Source organism: Corapipo altera, unplaced genomic scaffold (assembly GCF_003945725.1).
Source record: "Corapipo altera isolate COAL_440 unplaced genomic scaffold, ASM394572v1 2b, whole genome shotgun sequence".
Lineage (NCBI taxonomy): Eukaryota > Metazoa > Chordata > Aves > Passeriformes > Pipridae > Corapipo > Corapipo altera.
In genome coordinates, this window is record NW_020884874.1 from 29,425,868 (window position 1) to 29,443,788 (window position 17,921).

The 17,921-nt window shown below is 34.8% G+C and overlaps 1 protein-coding gene across 6 annotated transcripts in view; it reads right to left on the reverse strand.

Moving 5' to 3' along the window:
* Positions 1 to 492: 492 nt before the first annotated feature.
* Positions 493 to 17,921, reverse strand: part of STXBP5 (syntaxin binding protein 5) — a 103,549-nt gene continuing 86,120 nt past the window's right edge. For 4 of the 6 annotated variants that reach the window (XM_027632587.1, XM_027632574.1, XM_027632579.1 and 1 more), the window contains 7 exons: positions 16,250 to 16,300; positions 11,906 to 12,145; positions 10,097 to 10,466; positions 7,461 to 7,626; positions 6,618 to 6,729; positions 4,278 to 4,498; positions 493 to 3,587 (listed from right to left, as the gene is read on the reverse strand). In XM_027632587.1, the coding sequence (XP_027488388.1) occupies positions 3,546 to 3,587; positions 4,278 to 4,498; positions 6,618 to 6,729; positions 7,461 to 7,626; positions 10,097 to 10,466; positions 11,906 to 12,145; positions 16,250 to 16,300 (1,202 nt within the window). In that variant the 3' untranslated portion in view covers positions 493 to 3,545. The remainder of the gene's footprint in view (positions 3,588 to 4,277; positions 4,499 to 6,617; positions 6,730 to 7,460; positions 7,627 to 10,096; positions 10,467 to 11,905; positions 12,146 to 16,249; positions 16,301 to 17,921) is intronic. The other 2 variants (XM_027632601.1, XM_027632594.1) reach the window with 1 other exon arrangement.

Consider the following 17,921-nt stretch of genomic DNA (forward strand, 5'->3'; position numbering starts at 1 on the left):
TAGACTCTATACTGTATATACATATTTTGCTAAGAAAACACACATTCTAAATAAATCACATGATTAGCAAAGGTGCCTGAAAGTAATCTGTTTTAAAGTCTTTATTGAACATGTGTGTTTATATACAAATAATGAACCTGAACTGCACAAATGTAGAAAAAAAAATTAAGGAATAAAATACCATGATTGAATTAAAGTGCAGGAAAAATTCAAGTTTAAAAGTTCAGGTAAGATCAGTGCTGTTAATTAAGAAAAAAACCAAACCAAAAAAGCCAAACAAAAATTCCCAACCCCCCCCTTCCCTCAACCGCCCCTTCCCCCCCCCAACAAACAGAAAAACCAAAGGAAAAGAAAAGGGAAACTAAAAGGGAAAAAAAAAAAGAAAATGAACTTGCTTCCAAAAATTCTCCTTTGGATGTAGCTTTCCAATATCACCTGCCATGCAAGTACCACCTCAGGCACAAAAACCTTGCATAAAGACAGACAAGGAACACAGCTATATATTACTATATTTTAGAACTGACTGTTTGCTGAAGAACAAATCACTGGAGATGCCTGTGGTGTAACACTTTCAGAATGATTTCAAATACACGCATATTTACACATACCAGGATTCAAAAGTTACAATTTGGCAGGACTAAGGTGAAGAAAAGCTTCTTCAATTGACAGTTCCTAACGAGACACACTACGTATAAACAGATAGGTAGCAGCAGTTTCTTACTTTCATTCATTCATTCATTCAAAAAAAAAAAGTAATAGCTCAATTGTATTTTATAGTTTTCCAGACACTCTGAAAAAGTTTCACACAACTAAAATGCTAGCGAAAATACCAGGGGTGCTTCCCCACAAGGATTTCAATTTACTTTGCTGTACAAAAGGTGCACCACCAATAGCAGAATAAGATGCAATGATGTATCTATGATAAACTTCCTTCCACAGGGAAGGAAAAAGGAACATTTTAGACTAAAATTGTACATAGCCCCTTTTATTGACCAAGAACCATTTGTGTGTTTATCTCATGAGCAATCATTTCATTAGTCTTCATATCTAGAAGCATACTCTGAACTTAACTAACAAAAGAGATTCAACTATGATAGATTCTATAATATCAAATAAGCCACTACTCTTCTTGTACTGGCAGATGGTCTCTCACTGCCTCTTATTTTTTTGCTTGCTGGTGGTTGTCAAATGTGTCTTGATGAGAAAGTTAAGTACATTGCCTTTCACGTCAAGGTCATCTTCCATTGAATGATACCATGATTTATTGAAGAGTAATTTTACCATCCTCTCAAACTGGAGCCTGGCCAGATTAACTTCAAGGATTCTATTGCCTTGAAATATAGTTTATCTTCACCTGGTCAAATAATAATCAGTCATCTCAATTTATAAATGTTGAGATAAGGAAGGGAACAAGTGTCAGCTAGGGTGTTTTATTTTCGTATGTGGTATGGATATAAGTTTATCTAGTTTTCTTCTACCTGGATTTTTAACAAAATGGTGTTAATTTAAATATGCGTTAATTAGACACTAAAAAAATAAATTAACATGCAGAGGCAAATATTGCATGGCAAGCTGAGTTAAATAACTGGAGTTAACATTGCCTCAGTAGGTATGGGAGAGAGCCATCAAGAAATCAGTGTTGCTTGTTCAAATTGTCACATTCTCATTTGTTAAGTCCTTTGAACAGTGGATGTGGTATGGCATGCCCTCATATTGGCAAAAGAATTCACTTGTCTTTTTAAATTAAATGCTACTATAAAGCAGGAAAGTTTATCAGTTTGTGCTACAAAGCCCAAACATATTGGCCTCTCATTTAAAAAGTGAAATTAAAAACCATCAGTAACTTCAATATTTTGCATCCTTTAGGTGTTTTGTAAGGTTGCCTTATCTGTGTACCTGCAACATCATGATACAAATATAACAAAGGTTTTGCTTTGGGAACATTGAAAACATTTGTGAAAAAAGCAAACAAACCACAATGTTTGGAGAAGCAAAACCGAAATGATTAATTTCAGACAATGCAGACCTATCAGCTCCTAAGTACTCCCTTTTATAAGACAAAACCAGTCAGTAACTATTTCTACTTTGAGGAAAAATGTCTAAATAAATTTTTGAAATGCAAGCATTTATTTTAAGAAATCTTTTCAAAAAGAGCTCTGGGTCATTCCCACGATATCAGCTTTAGCGCAGTAGCCATTAACAAGTTAGCTCAGCTGTATTATTTACCTCACCCAAACTGAAATTATTGCACCAATTCCTAAAGTTTCTGTGCACACTTTACCACTGTTTATATTGACAACACTGCTTTAGAGACTAAATCCAAACTTCAGGTCAACTGCCTTTAGTGATGGGTGGGGCTGAGACAGGTACTTGTAAAATAGCTCTACTAGCAGAACTTAGAGATTTGCTAAACCACATACTGACAGTTGGTAAATATTAGATGCTTGCTTGCCATTACTCATGCATCAGCACCTCCATGGCATGTAAAACTTTGAAAACCTGAGTCCACGGTTATCTGATTTCATAGTAAAGGGACTAAAGGGGCATCTAGAACTCAAGTTTTGAGCAAAACTATCTCAGCTATTTTAATTAATGGCTGTAAAGACACATTCTGGTAAACATTTATAAAAACTCACAGCATGAATGGAACCCACAGCCATTTCTAAATGTTACACAACCTTAACCAATAACTATTTTTGGCAAAAAAGTGGCATTTAACTGAACAGAAGTTGAAGTATTCTTACCACAATGAAGATGTTACCACATTTCACATTGCACGGCCATAATACAAATGAAAACTCTCAGTATGACACATTCCAGTCATATTATTCACTTGACTTTTTTAATGCAAAAATTATGTTTTCTTTTGTTTTGCACTTCACAGAATATGATGTGAATACAAGAATACTAGATCAGGGGTCCAAGAAAAGACTATGCACAGGTCAACTATGTGTACAGTTTTCAACAAGGAATCTCCCAAGCTTCCAGTTTTCTCCGATGAAAGAAGTGACAGCAAACTTCAACTCTTCTTCAATGATAATGGTAAATACAGTGAGTCCTAGAGATGGTAAGTGTAAGTCAGGTACTGTCCAGCAAGACAAACCACTTGATTCCAGCTCTTGGACCCCTGATTTATTGCCTCTCCTCACAGGAGGGTATAACACTGACAGCAATTACAATAGCACAAAAACTTTTGGCATATGAAATATTAACACAGGATTGACCCTGCATTGCCCCTGCCCATCTCACACTATGTTTTCCCTTTACTTTCTTTTCCGCATCTTCTAGTTACTTTCTCAGTTCCACCTCTCTTCTAACCAACAGCTAAGAAACACTTAAGTTTGTTTTGTGTATGTGTTTCTTAGATATAAAGCTCCTCAGTTAAAGCCATGACTGAGGTAAAACAGTGTGTCATTTGTGCTAAGAAACAACAGTATCCAACGGTGAATACTCCTTTAAATTTCAGTGGTCCTGCCAAAATTAATGAAAAAACAAGATTTTTTTTCATCAGGACAAAATTAAACAGATGTAATTTATGAGCGTCATCAGAATTGGTACCACTTCTTGTCTTTGTACTTCAACATCATCTAAAAAAAACCAAAAAACAATTTCTAATTACTGTTTCTATAATGTACCAAAACATACAATGACAAAAATTAGATGATTACAAAGCAGCATGAGAAAGAAGGATTCTAGTAAGGCTTCTCAAAGCTACAGCAACAACATTGCTAAACAGTGAGGGTTTAGCGTGATGAATTTTTTAATGGTAGCAGCGTTGCTGGTGATCTGGCCTCAGAAAAAGGCATATTTGAGAGAATAGGACATTTGCACAGGAGTTCAGGAGTTCACGTGAAAATGGATGAGAACAGCCATTCTATGTAGCTACTAAGGAGAAAGACTAACTTCCATTCATGGGGTTTGCATACAACTGGATCTTTCTTAAGGACCGCAGGAATCTGATAGAGCATTACTCTTCTTATTAATTCTACTCTTCTTATTAATTCAGCAAACATTTCTTCAATAATGGGAATTGAGTTACAATTTTAGAAGCTTACGTGCCACTCCAGCAGACTGCATGCTCTAGACCAATGTGCCGCAAGACAAAGCTGTTCACGTTAGTACTTAATTATTAGGACTAACAATTGATAGATAAAAGGGAAGTAGGCTTTATCAATGATACTGCATTCTCCTTAGATACCTCTAACGTCTCTGCAGAACTCAGATACTTGCAGAACTTGCATTTATTTGACAATCAATGTTCAGTTTAACATACTTACCTCATGAGCGTGTTTTGAGAAAGAATCAGCACTGTAAAGCATAGCTGCAGTCTTTTCTTCCAGTTCTCCTAGTTTCTGTCCTCTTTCATCTAATGCCAACCGGGCTCGTGCTAGTTCACCAACTACACCAGATGCTGCTCCTTTGACACCTTCAATACCTCCAGGTCCTGGAATATGTTGGGCAAGACTCCTTGATGCCTTCCCAGATGCTGATTCTCCAACTGGAGGCATTTGCAAAACAGCAAAAACAGAATAGTAACGTTTTCCATCATTATTACATAAATATCAATGCAACTAGTTTATACAGAGGTGTAATTTCTTTGCATATAGACCAAACACCTAATCGTAGGTGTGACTGTGAGCAACACTCACTACTCAATGTTATTAGATATTACTACTTAATAAAACTGAGATTTTTCCAAGTTTGCAGGCAGGTTATAAAACTGTAACCTCTTCACAGCTCAAGTGTGAAATTAAAATTCTCAGCAGTGCTAGCATCATGGCCATCAACAGAATTGTGCTGGTGAAGTGTTTTTTAACAATGTAGCTTATTTCACATGAAACACGTTATGAGTTCAACAGACAAAGCAGGATAATTTTGAAAATACAAGCTGTGGTCTGTTCTGGAAGTGCTTTGCTGGTGTGTAAGCCAGCCAGTACGACTCCACCAGCTGAAGTTTCCTCTGATGGAAGTTCAATTTTAGACGCAGACACCTGAAGATTAGGTATCTATGCTCTCACTATTGTAAAAATCTTGAAAAAAAAAAAAAGCAATGTAAATCATAAAAATATAGAATGACTGTAAGAACAAACCAGCTCATCCTATAGTAAACACCCACAAATGGTGAGCTATACAGCTGAACAGCTCCAGACTCCAGTGCTGGCACTGACTACGTTGACTTTGCTCCTAATGGGACATCAGCCACCTAGTTCATTCTAGACCATTAATGGATGTGCTGAATTGTTTACACTACAAAAACTTGAGGGTTTTTTTTCAAACATTAAGATATAGTTTAAATATTTTCTTTTTTTCAGCTCTAGGAAAAATAATATTGTTAATATATTTTGATGCAGTACTTCAAGATTCTCATTTGATTTTATGCTTCTATTAAGAATGATTTACATTTACTAACACTATAAACATCTTTCTGTGAATTTCCATAAATAAAAAAGAGAACTCATTTCACTTATTACAGACATTGCTGTGACCCTCATGGTAAATATGGCTACTTTAGAGACATTCTCAGACATCTTTTGAATTGTCATTAAACTCAATTTCAGGCTACAATTCATTATGCTTTTTTTTTCTTCCATTAAATATTATTTTCCTTGTGAAGATCCAAGCCAAAACTTGAAATTATGTAAAGAGGCAGCTTCCAAAGTTATAAGCTATTTTCCCCTGTCCCAGTCATATTATTAAACTATAATTTGTGCACACAAATTTCTCTCCTAGAATATTTCAACAACCTTCTGAAGTATCATATATATAAATAGAAATCTTTAACACAGAAGGTGACCTCTAAACATCTGATGTCTGTTAAAAATGTACAGAAACAAGCAATGAAGTCTAATTGAATTTTTATTGTAGAGATCTAAAGAACCAATATAAGAGAAAGGATTGCCAGGGCACCATGTTCATTTAAACAAATATGTTTCATGTTAATAAGGAAAGAGTTCTTATAAATAAACTTGCATAATATGGTGCTGCACCTAGCAAATCTCTGAATAAGTAGAAGATTTTTTCTTTAAATATATTAAAGTGCTGAATGCTACAGTAAAAAAGAAAGGTGTAATAAAAAAAAAAAAAGAGAAAATGATAAAGCAATGAAAATTTTGCCATTTTACTGTCCTATAAACAGAGGACTGAATTGAACTATCAAACACTTCTGTCCTTGCTCTCAATTCCTAAGGCATCTCTGCACAAATCAACTGAGTAAAACCTGGCAAAATAACTGAACTAGAGTGGAGTCTTAATTTCCCCACTGTCCAGAACAGCATTCTCCAAAAACATTCCCTTTCAGTTTACCAGCATAAACAGCATCACGGTCAGTACACAATTCACAAAGATGAATAAAAGTAAGATTAGTTGTTCCATTTCTTGTCTTATAATCTGCTCCTGAATAAATGAGGTGAAAGAGCCTGTGAAAAAAGCAAGCTTTTCTGATCTTGTTGGTAAGATGTACAATATACAAAAGATACAAAAAAAAGTATTTGTCACTGCCTTTTTTACTTTCCTCTTTACAAATGTTATGTTCTATTTACACAGGTAATACATTTATCAAGGATCACTGCCTTCCTTGGGTAGAAATACCAGAAAAATAACAAGGAATAAAAACTTACACAGTTCTTCTCTGTCAAGTGACTGTGCCCCACCTCCAAACAGGCCTTTAAAGAACCCTCTGTTTGGTGCTTCTGGTGTTTCTACAGGAGTGAAGAGCTCACCCAACATTTCCTTTGCAAAGAAGAAGGGACAGAACAAGGCACACATTACTAAAATTAATGTAATGCTCTCACTTTCAAGATTTACTTAACTGATTTGCATTTCAAAATTAATATGCTTAAATGGACATCTGCCTTTGCAAGGCAACTTAGGAAATATAAAAACACAGTAAGAAATCTGACCAAACCTTCCGTTCTGATGTCTGCAAGCTTATAGCTCATGGAATTCAGAAGCAAAGAAATGCATTCAAAGTTGTTTTTGCCCCTCCACAGCTTGGGTAAGACTCCTGATTTTGTTCTGCTATTTCACTGTTCTATACAACTACCAAGCTGAAGCATGACCAAGAATCTTTTCAAGCTGTTAATACCCCTGAAACATAATTGCTTCCTTCAAGTGTCCTGAGCTGGCATTCCCCTCTTGTGTCAGCACCCACCTCCACTAGCATCAATCAAACAAGGGAATTTTAACTGTATGTTAAAAAAGGAAATTTCCTATTGATCAAAAGGAAATTAAGTAAGAAACTGATTCAAGTACAAGAGCATGGATGGAACAGAAAAAAATTAAGAATAGAAGTGATTCATCCTGAATCAGACTCTACAGTGAAGAAAAAAAATAAAAAAAAACAAAGCACAAAAGCCAAAGTGCTTGGCTGTATGACAAACTTCATTACTGTAGGCATGGTGAATCTAGAACCAAGAATCTCAGAATATATCCAATAAATATTTTTTTAAAAAATTCATTACCTGAAGATTTTCACATGTTTCTTGGCTGTAGGTGAGCCTCTGTATTTCAGTTGGTGAGACCAGATAGAGTGCTTGTCCATTATTGGTGAAGCAGAATGTTCTGGCTATCCTCATATTGGTGAGTGGCAGGTAATATACATCCAACAATGGCCTTAAACTTGGTAAACTTAAGGAAAAGAATTTTAAACTCCATTAAATATAGCAGAAATGTCTATTATTGATCAAATGACTCACTGAAATAAATTATTCTTTCTCTTCATCTGCATGAGTACCACATAAACAGGGTTTCATCCAATGCAATTAGAGAATCTCAAAACGTGAGATTTTTCAAGGTAGCACCTCAAAAGTGAAATTTAAGCACCTGCATCACAGATGCATTTAAAAGTATTATTTAAATGATACTCTGAACATGTAAATTACAAATTTGCTATTTAATGAATTAGACATTACTTAATAATTACTAACAAAGTATTTCAGTAAGTATTTACCAAGAGTTTACAATGAAACATCCTTTCTCTAAAAATACAAGTCTAAAAAATTTCTCCTCAAGAACACTTAGAAATATGCAGGGGTGTGCTGTCAAAGGAAAACAGAATTCAGTAGCCTCAAACAATCTAATTAATTATGTCTACCTTTTTTGTCTGACCTTTTTTAAGAGAAAGTTCTTTTAGAGCAAAGTTTGCTTACCTTGTACTTTTTGATTCTGCACATATAACTGCAGTACTTATTGCATCAATCTACTGAAGAACAGATACACTTGGGCTATAACAATGTTCATGCTACCAAACATTCCTCTCCCTCAACATAACAATAAATGTGAGTGAGTGACAGAACACCTGATTTCTTGACAAGAAGAAGCCAAAATAAACTGCTGTCTCTGAAACATCCTCTGTGAAGTTTTTGTAAAAAAACTTACACAAGTTGTTAGCTGCAAATGTCCCAACAATATATTAAACAGCTTCTGTTGCAGACACCACCTGCATAAGATTATTTCTAGAAACTAAAAGAAGTAGCAAGAGAAGCAAAGTGAAGTCAAACCCAAAGAAAGATGTAATAACCACAACAGTAAGAGTTGGGTTGCCTTTGTTTGTTTGTTTTGGGGTTTGTTTCGGTTTGGTTTTTTTGAACGATAATGAGATTGGCTTTGGAGGTAAGTTCTAAAAGTGAGAAATAAAAAGCAATATTCTTTTGTAACACATGACCCAGAAACGACACTTCTGCCATGCATGTATCTAAAATAAGAATATTCTTAAGAGAGAGTTAATAACAGGGAATTGTCTTGCTTCAGATCAATGGAAGCATAAAACATCCTTACAGCTTCAAAACACAAAACCATTAGATCAGGTAGGACAAGTGTGACATCCATAATAGCATTTTCATAGTTTGTTACAGATTTTTTTACTAAGTACTATCTAAATTTATATCAGTAGATAAGTATTGGGCATCTTCGGTATGATACAGTGACACCTGTATCATACTGACAGCTTTACACAAACCTCATATTAAATCCACTTCCCAATAGCAATTCATGCTTACATAACGGAGCTAATCCTTGGGAGTCCAATTTCCTCACACAATGCAACAATTCAGTATTTATAATTTAGCACCCATGAAGAGCTCGTTAGAAAACAACATGAATCCTGAGTAAGACAGGATTTGTTTCAATATATGGTACCTGAACATTACTAAGTTTAGTTTTAATGAGGAAAAACAACAGTGTTTGCACTGCAAGGTGAGCAGTATCTTGTAGAGATGTTTAGAATATATGTTGGGATACACACCAATGGAGTTACAGACTCACAATCAAAACTTATTTTTAACTGTAGTAGGAGTAAATCTAAAGCTGATATATAACAATAAATAAGTATTTCTCAAGCTGAGAGCTTCTTTTGTCAACCTTAAAAATAACATTTTAGGAATTTTACTGGCATAATTTTAAAATGCCATGTTCCATATTCATCCTAGCATTAGGCCATGACTAAATTGCAGGTGCAAGGGTATAAGCATATACACTGCTGTTCAGAATAAAATAGCATTTAGAAACATTAAGAAAAAAAATCCATGAAAATTACATAAGTGACAAGTAAGTATATTCAAAAACTACTACTACATGTTTAAACTCATAACTTAAACCTGTACAACTGTAGCGATTCCTGTACAACTACTAGCAGTTAATCTTGCCTTTATAGCCTGAGTTTAAGGCCTTCAAGACATGAGCAAGCTACACAACATCAGTAAGTTTGAGGCATGAGTGTGATGCAAACAGCTGCACAAAAATCGATAGAGTTGTGGTCAGGTACAAGCTAAAGTTCTGACTCAAGGCAGTTTTCTCCATCAGGGAGTAAATTCATCTTTTAGACAAACTTCAACTCATGGACCTATATCACATGTTTGAAGCTATGTGTTGAACCAGGGTAGCTTGAGCTAAAATGGTAAACTTTTTCATGTGTTAGAGGCATAACTAATAGCAACGTGTAATCAAAATTATCCAGGCCTAAGCGTTAGAGATTCATTAACCCTGAATGAATGTAGATTTTTTTTTTTTAAATTCATCTTCTAATAGAAAAGGAACCTTTCTGTGTAGCAGAAGGCTACTACTTCTTTTTATGTTTAAGTTACTATCGAACAGTTCTTACCTAAAAGTCATAATATGCCCATTGGCACAGAAACATGCAAGGCAGATACTGTTACTCAATGACACTATGTCTCCACGAAGAACAAAAGAAGTCTCTGTTATATTTTGCTTATAAGTACAGTTCTGGGATGGCAGTGAGATAACTTTTGCTTGCTTTTCTGAACATATCACTGCATATTGGTTTTCACTGATTTCCTGAGAGGAAGAAGGGGACACTGAGACAGGACGTCGTTTTTTTGCTTTTTCTTTTTCATCTTTATCTTCAGGAACATTGTATTCTCTCCAGGGTTCATGTGCTGGTGGGACCAAAGATCCTGTGGTATCCAAAAAAGCCATTCTCAAGATTGCCCCTTTTAGCCTCAGGATGGTTCCTAGGAAAAAGGAGTTGAGTACATTTCTGAAACAGTTCTCCTAAATTGCCTTTCAAGCTACAAAATATTCCTTTAAGAAGCTAGCAGAATGAAAAGAAAACAAAAACTTCAGCTTGCCTCTGTAGCAAAACATATGTACCAAAAGCTTTGTACATTTATGTAAAAACCAAGGAAGCACATACGTACTCAAGAAAATTTTAGACCAGTTTTCAAGGGTTAAGAGTATGTATTCTATTTCATTAACTTCCAGGGAAATGTATACATTTAGGAAGAGAACCAGACTGCCATACACATCTGTATTCAAGTTCAATGCCACAAATGCACCTGATTTCACTCTCTCCTGAAGAGTACAAGTGTGCTTAATATCAACAATAGATGTTATTAGTCAAAGGTTAGCATCACTTTTTCCTTCAACTGGTTCAGAAACAAGCAATGTGTCTTCTTATTCCTTCCCTGCAGTTCACTCTTGAATCCATCTCTCTAGCATAAAATGAAAGACGAAAGTTTTCCCTCCTTACTGTTCAAATCACTGTATCTTAGACCAGATCTTAATAGATTTCTTAATTTACCTTAGTATATTCACATATAAGTAACAACATGAACATTTGCTAAGTACAAAAAAATACTACGTATGAGGCAATATCTTTAACGGATTATGCTGCAGATCCAGTGATGAAACCTACTGTCTAGCCTGCAGCCTTGCCTTTATGATCATGTTACCAAATCTGAATACTGCTACCAATACTTACTTGATTTGGGCACAAATTACATATATAGTCTAGATATTACAGCACTTCTAATCATTATTACAATCAAATAGCATAGCAATTTGTATGTATGATATGATCTGTGTGAGCAAAATGGACTAGAGCACCATGTTTTCATGAGACAGTGGTAGTAGGAAAGCTGAATCTATGCTTAACAGCATATCCAACAAACCACTAATACATAATTTCAACCAAATCAGTTGTTGTGTATCAGAAAAGATACAAGACTTTTTACAGCAATCTAAGGGAATATTTTGTCACTAATATTTCAAGTTAGTTGTTCAACATACAGCCTTAATTTGCATTCCATTCTCTTCATGAAGGAAAACTGAAGGGTTCTTATCTCATGACAAAAAAAAAAAAATAAACTGAGCATTTGATATTACTCGTCTCTTCTGCTATCTCTGTTTAACAATTGCAAACATGGTTTTCTCAGTAAGTATACACTAAAGTGGTATTTTTATATTTTATGAGATTGTATTTTCAACTTTTCCAACTTTAAAACTCTGGTAATAAACTAAACAGTCTAGACTGTTATCTTAGGAGCTAGATCAATGGAATATATATTCTTAATTACTCTATAATTGAAAAAACTCAACTTCTTACAAACATATGAAGAAGGAAAACAATACTTTATCAAAGTATATTTTAGCCTGTCTGCTTTGTACATACCACTAGGAGAAACAATTACTGGCTGAAGAAGTCTTTGCTCTCCTCCTGGGGGTAAGTTCAGTACAATGACAAGCACTGTGCCCAGCGTGGTCCCAACCCACAGGCATGGGGAAGGTGATGTATCAGCCTTTCTTGTGAAAGTCTCACAAAAATGAAGAGCTGAAATTGCCTCGCGTGACTCTTTATCAATGCTAGTTACACTAGAACTCCGGGATCGACTGAAAGAGTTGTCTTTGACATCTGAAAATAAATCAGTATTAATTAAAAAGAATGGTAAAATGCAGGCATTAAGAGAATTCAATATTGTTGTGTATTCTTTAGCATCAACTGTATACTAACTACCATTTTATTGATTACTACCCCTGTATTCTTCCTTAGTCATGTTTCCTTTTGGCCCAGTTTTCAACTCTGTATCTGAGCAAATCTTTGTTGCAGAGGTTGTCATTAGATAATGACCATGAACAATTTTTATGCATATTTCTGTCTTCTAGGGCCAGAGAAAAACAGTCATCAAACAGGACCCCTTAAAAAAATTGAATTACAAACCTCTCTGCCAATTAGTATATTGATCAGATTAAAAAATACTGGCTTCAATGGAACATAGTTTACTAATCTTATGAAGAAATAGGTATTTTACTTTAGGAACTTCAGTGACATCCAGACAGCATTGTAACATGGAACTCATAATAATATTGTCCCACTTTAGGAAAGTGTATGGAGGAGATCCAACAGGCTATTTACAGATCCCAAAAATTTCGGTAAAAGAAACAACAAATGCTACCAAATGCCACCTGGTACTGGTATGCAAAGCTGAAGATTTCCACTTTGAATGTTGTACCATAGTGCCAGTAATGGCACTAAAACTTTTCAGGATGTCTTGCTCGCTGCTTAGCAAATAAATGAATTTTAATGTTAACAAAAGCTCAAACGAATAAATGTGCTGCTCCATTCTAGCCGTGTGCTGTCTGTAGGTGTGGCAACACTTAATACGTCTGCATACACTGACTTTATCTGTGCATTCAAAAATTATTGCTTTACTTTCTCCATTCATAATTGCAGAATTTTAGCACAAGACAGCTCTTACCAGTAAAAGTTTGATGCAATTCATATAATGACTTTTAAAAAAAATCAAGTTCTTGGTCTAGATCTTTGTGTAGGGCATATACATTGGCATCTTTAAAGTAAGACTAAGAGCTAAAGAGCAACATTCAACCACATACTTTTTGGAAGTAATACTATGTTAGTTTCATTAAATTATGGCAAAACTTTCTACAAAGAACATCTAACATGCATTTAGAAACCATATATACGAGATTTCATGTAACTAAATACACACATCTACTTAACATAAACAGTGAATCTTCTCAGGATATAATTGTCTCATTCCAACAAGGATACAAAACAATTATTGTCCTGTTGAATTTTAGCTGTCAAATGTAAAACATGGATTATAGAAAGAAATTAACTCGACCACTCAGATATTAACATCATTTTTCCATTTAAATAAAATTAAATCCAGAGTAAAACAATGAAAACAATTATTTGGTTTTAAAATTCTTCTAATGACCACCAACTCTTATGATACTTGTTTTTTTTTCAGTCTTGAATATTTAATAATTTAATGCATTTTTTTCAACTTTAACATGGATTAATCAGTCTGAATATAATAATACAGTAACTGCAATAGGCATAACATTAAATGTGCATTCATGAGTTCTAGTTGGTTGAATATTTGAAGAACATGTGTACAAATTCCAAAAGCATTGGAATGGACAGGAAAAAAACCCAATAAAAATTAACTTGCCAGATAATACAGGTATTTTTGAGAGTGGTCAATTCTCTCTGAAGAGAGAATAAGGGTAAACAGTTTAACTGTTTTAGTGCATCTTATTTATCCTAAACTCAAGAAAGAAGTCAATGATTTGTTAATGGATTAGGTTCACGTGAAGAGGAAGGAACAACAGTGTGATGAATCATTACATAACACTTCATCAGAAAGATGGAAAGATGAGGCTCTTTTGAGCAACTAAACCAAAGAATAGGACCTAGCGGCAATAGTATCTTTATCACTGGATTAGAACATTGAAAAGCAATGGTATAATGCTGACAAGGGTATGTTCAAGAAACTTCTGTTTTAGGAAGTGGAGAATAAATACAGAAACACACTTCAGATTTTCTTTAATGTATTCAGAAAGGAAAAGGGGTAGGTTAAAGATCTAAAGACAGAAAGGTAATCTGAAAGAACAAGATCATGGAAGAGTAGATTTCAAGAAGCCATGGAAAGACATGAGAGAAAATGATAGGATAATGAATTTGGGAGAAAGGCATTTCACCTGTCTCCTACAGGCAGTAGATGGAGTCACATAAGCAACAAAAAACCCCAAACAAGCAAGGCAACAGTCTTTCAAGAATATTATGCAAAAGCTATCCCACTAGGAAAAGAGATAGAAATAATAAAAAAAAAAGATTATGTATGCTTAAGGAAGTTATTTACAGACCTAAAAACCTTGAAGAATTTTATATAGAACAAAATGAGGTATCTAAGTGCAGATATTTACACACACGAAAAAACAAAACCAGTCAAAGGCTATTACAATTCAGATGGTACAGACTATTTTATGAGTATATCAGAAGTGATGTGACAAAAACCCCTTTCCATTATTTCAGTAGAAAGAACGGCAAATATTAAGTAATGTAGAAAATGCTTCAACTCTTTCAGGATTGGAAAATGCTGAAAAAACTTCAACATTCACTTTTCTCCAGTCTTCATTAGAAAAAATAACACTTCAAAGTACTTATTGCCACCAAAGAATTGGGAGTAAACCAGCAGAACTACAGTTGGATAATGTTTAAGTACAAATGTGTTCCAGCTTGCAAAGTATGATAAAATTCACTCTATGCCAAAATTACCCCTAAACCATGAGTAAACATAGTAAGGAAGAATATAAACATATCAAAAAGAGAAGTCAAATTCTTCTGCTCTTTAGTGCAAAAAAGGCCACAGTTAAATCCCTCTAGTTCTGGGCACTGGGTTTAGAAAGAGAAGGAAAAATTCCAGTTCCAGAGAAGATTAAAAGAAGCCATCCTAGGTTCAGACAACATAATCTAAAGAAGAAGGAGTTGAATTCTGTAAAAAAAAAAAAAAAAAAAATCTGCAAAAATGAAATTAGAGATATGATGACAGATTTCAATAGCATAAAATGGCTAACAAAGATAGGGAGTACTTGTTACCCCTGTTCATTGTAGAAAGGACAAGAAAAAGTTCATATGAAAGCAAGGAAGTTTGATTAAATAACAGAAAATTTGTCTAATTTCTATAAAACATTGAAACTGTCTCATATTTTCTGGAGGCCCATGAATAGATCAGAGGTTTAACTGTCAAACATCTGTATCCTTGCCATAGCAATGGATTAAAGGATCTCTGAAGGTTGCTTCCAACTTCACATTTCTCTGAGTGGGGCAAGCTGTAATTGTAAATCAGGGTGGTCCAGCTCAGTTTCAGAATATCCCAGTGTCATGGACTTTTTCCTTGTCAATAGCAGCAGCAGCTGTCACACACACAGTGCTGCAGCTGCCAGTCTGATCCTGGTCTGTCTTCTGCTGGGCTTGTGGTAGCAGTTCTGCTGCAGAAAGGGGAGTGAGCTGTGGCAGGCAGAAAGCAGCTGCATCTACTGCTGTAGGTCTACAGCTGTTCCCCATCCTCTCCCCAGGAGAGCTGGATATGATCTACAAGCTGGCTGTCAAAGTATTTTAAAAAATAATCTACTCATTTGTATGCTGTTTTACTTATGCAACACGACCTTTAGTATTACAGACTTCAAAACTGAACTGCTTCCTATATAAAAAGTTACTGTGCTTTTTCAAGAAAAATTAAATTCTCAGACTGGTCATCCATCCAAACAGCTGTATGTTCCTTTAATTTAGAGAGAGTGGTCACAAGACAATTAAAGTTTATAAAACTACAGCCAACTATTTGTTGAGAGGACCTCAACATACCCTGTTAAGATATTTCATTTTTCAGTTTAAAATGTATCAGATGGCAGCAGTTTTCCTTATTTTGTCTGCTTGTCATGCTTTTGCTATCACAGCACTACTGATAAAGTGAGTGACAGATGCCTAAAAATTGATCAAAGTGTGATAAGCCATATACAGGAATTATAGGCTTACCTTAAGATGATGGCAAAGACATTTTGTGCCTGAGAGTCCCCAAAAAGAGTGGAATTAACATTTTAGTTCTATACTTCACATAAATGCAACATAAAGTCATGATAGCTTACATAATTTAGGACTCTAATGTACTTGCATTCAGTTTTAGTAAAAATAAAATTAACTCTGTAAACTTACCTAAATCAGGCTTTAACTCAGTTGGCAAACTTAGCTTCCTGGACATCTTTGCTGAAAAGTGAAGTATATCTTTTTTTTAAAAAAGAAGAAACATAATTCTGCTGGCCTTTATTTGCTTCTTTCCCAATATTTAATATATAATTGTTTATTACATTAATCGCAGTACTTTACAGGATTTCCACAAAAGCAAAGACTCACTTCCACAAGTGAGGGGTGCAAAGTAAAACATGGAAGACAGCAAAATCCCTAAATACATCATTTTATGACTTTTGCTGAGCTTAATTTCTCCTCAGGCTTCAGGCAGAACTTGATAGATTGGATGACTTCGGCTTTGGTTCAACCCCAAGCTTTATCTCAGGTGAGAGAACAGAATACAGACTCTTGGCCACTGCAAAGATGTGCACTTAAGTTTACATAAAATTAAGACACAATCCCCCTTTCTTACGCACTACTTTCTGATCAAACTGGAGACATTTAAAACAGAAAAACATGAACTTGGAGGTGGTAAAACAGTAATGCAAATGTAAAAAGCTAATAATTTGAGATGCAACCCACAACCTTAGAAGAATGATCACAAAACCAGCAGCTTACAAACACTTGCAACATCACCATTAAAAAAAAGATAGTATAATTTTGATAATACTGTTCAAGTGATAAATAGCACTTGAACTTCTTCCTAACTTAAAAATTCCTTTTATAGGAAGGGAAATCTTGCAGTGCATTTAAACTGCAGTAAAATACTAAAAAATGCTGCTATAATAAACATACCAACTCAACTAGAAGCACATACATCCCTCTTCCATCTTTCTTTCAACAATTACTGGAGAAGGAATTATTTTGATGTAGCTTACTAGACTAGGACTACACTCTGAATTTATTTCCCACACACATGCTTGAATTTTGCTATAGCAATTAATTATTCACCATCTTTCAAGGATAATACTTCTTTTGCTAAAGTAGATGTTGAGAATAGCCTCATAATTCTAGAAGTACCCTGCAATGGATACCACTCATAAAGCAGCCTGAATCTTGCTGCTTTTCTCTGTTAAAAATGGAGTTAACTCATTCTAATTATCACTTGAATAGAAGTCATTCCATTTTCTACATACCCTGAAGAAAAGCATGTGATTTAAAGTTACTTCTACTCCTTCAAAAAGTGTAATTCTTCACTGTATCATCAATTATGCTCATCAATATTGCAAATGCTAGTTATCTGAATAGTTGAACAGTTTTATTCCTGTTATACATTATGAAAATTTGAAAATAGGACTCCAGAAATAATCTTCTAATTTCCTGCATGTGTCAATGTTAAAAGTATGTTCAAATTGAATTGAAATTACTTACTCTCAGATGGAAATGCTAGTCACTTATTTTAGTGCAGGCTGAAATTGAAAAGGGCAGTCTGACTGCATGTTTTCTACCCTCATCCTTGCATTAACACTGGCACATACCTAGCTTAATGCTGAGGCCAAAACTCATCTGGAGTTTTTGCCAAGGGTTGTATCTGAGCAAGATTATCTCATGTTTCAGATCAGAGTTCAGACATACAAACAGAAAACTATGGTACAAAACAGCACTAGTGACCAGGAGCCCATCTTTTTGCTGTCAGTTTGAACTTTAATCAGCTTGCAAAGAGATCATTCTCATCTGGAATAGTGAATTACAAAATGGG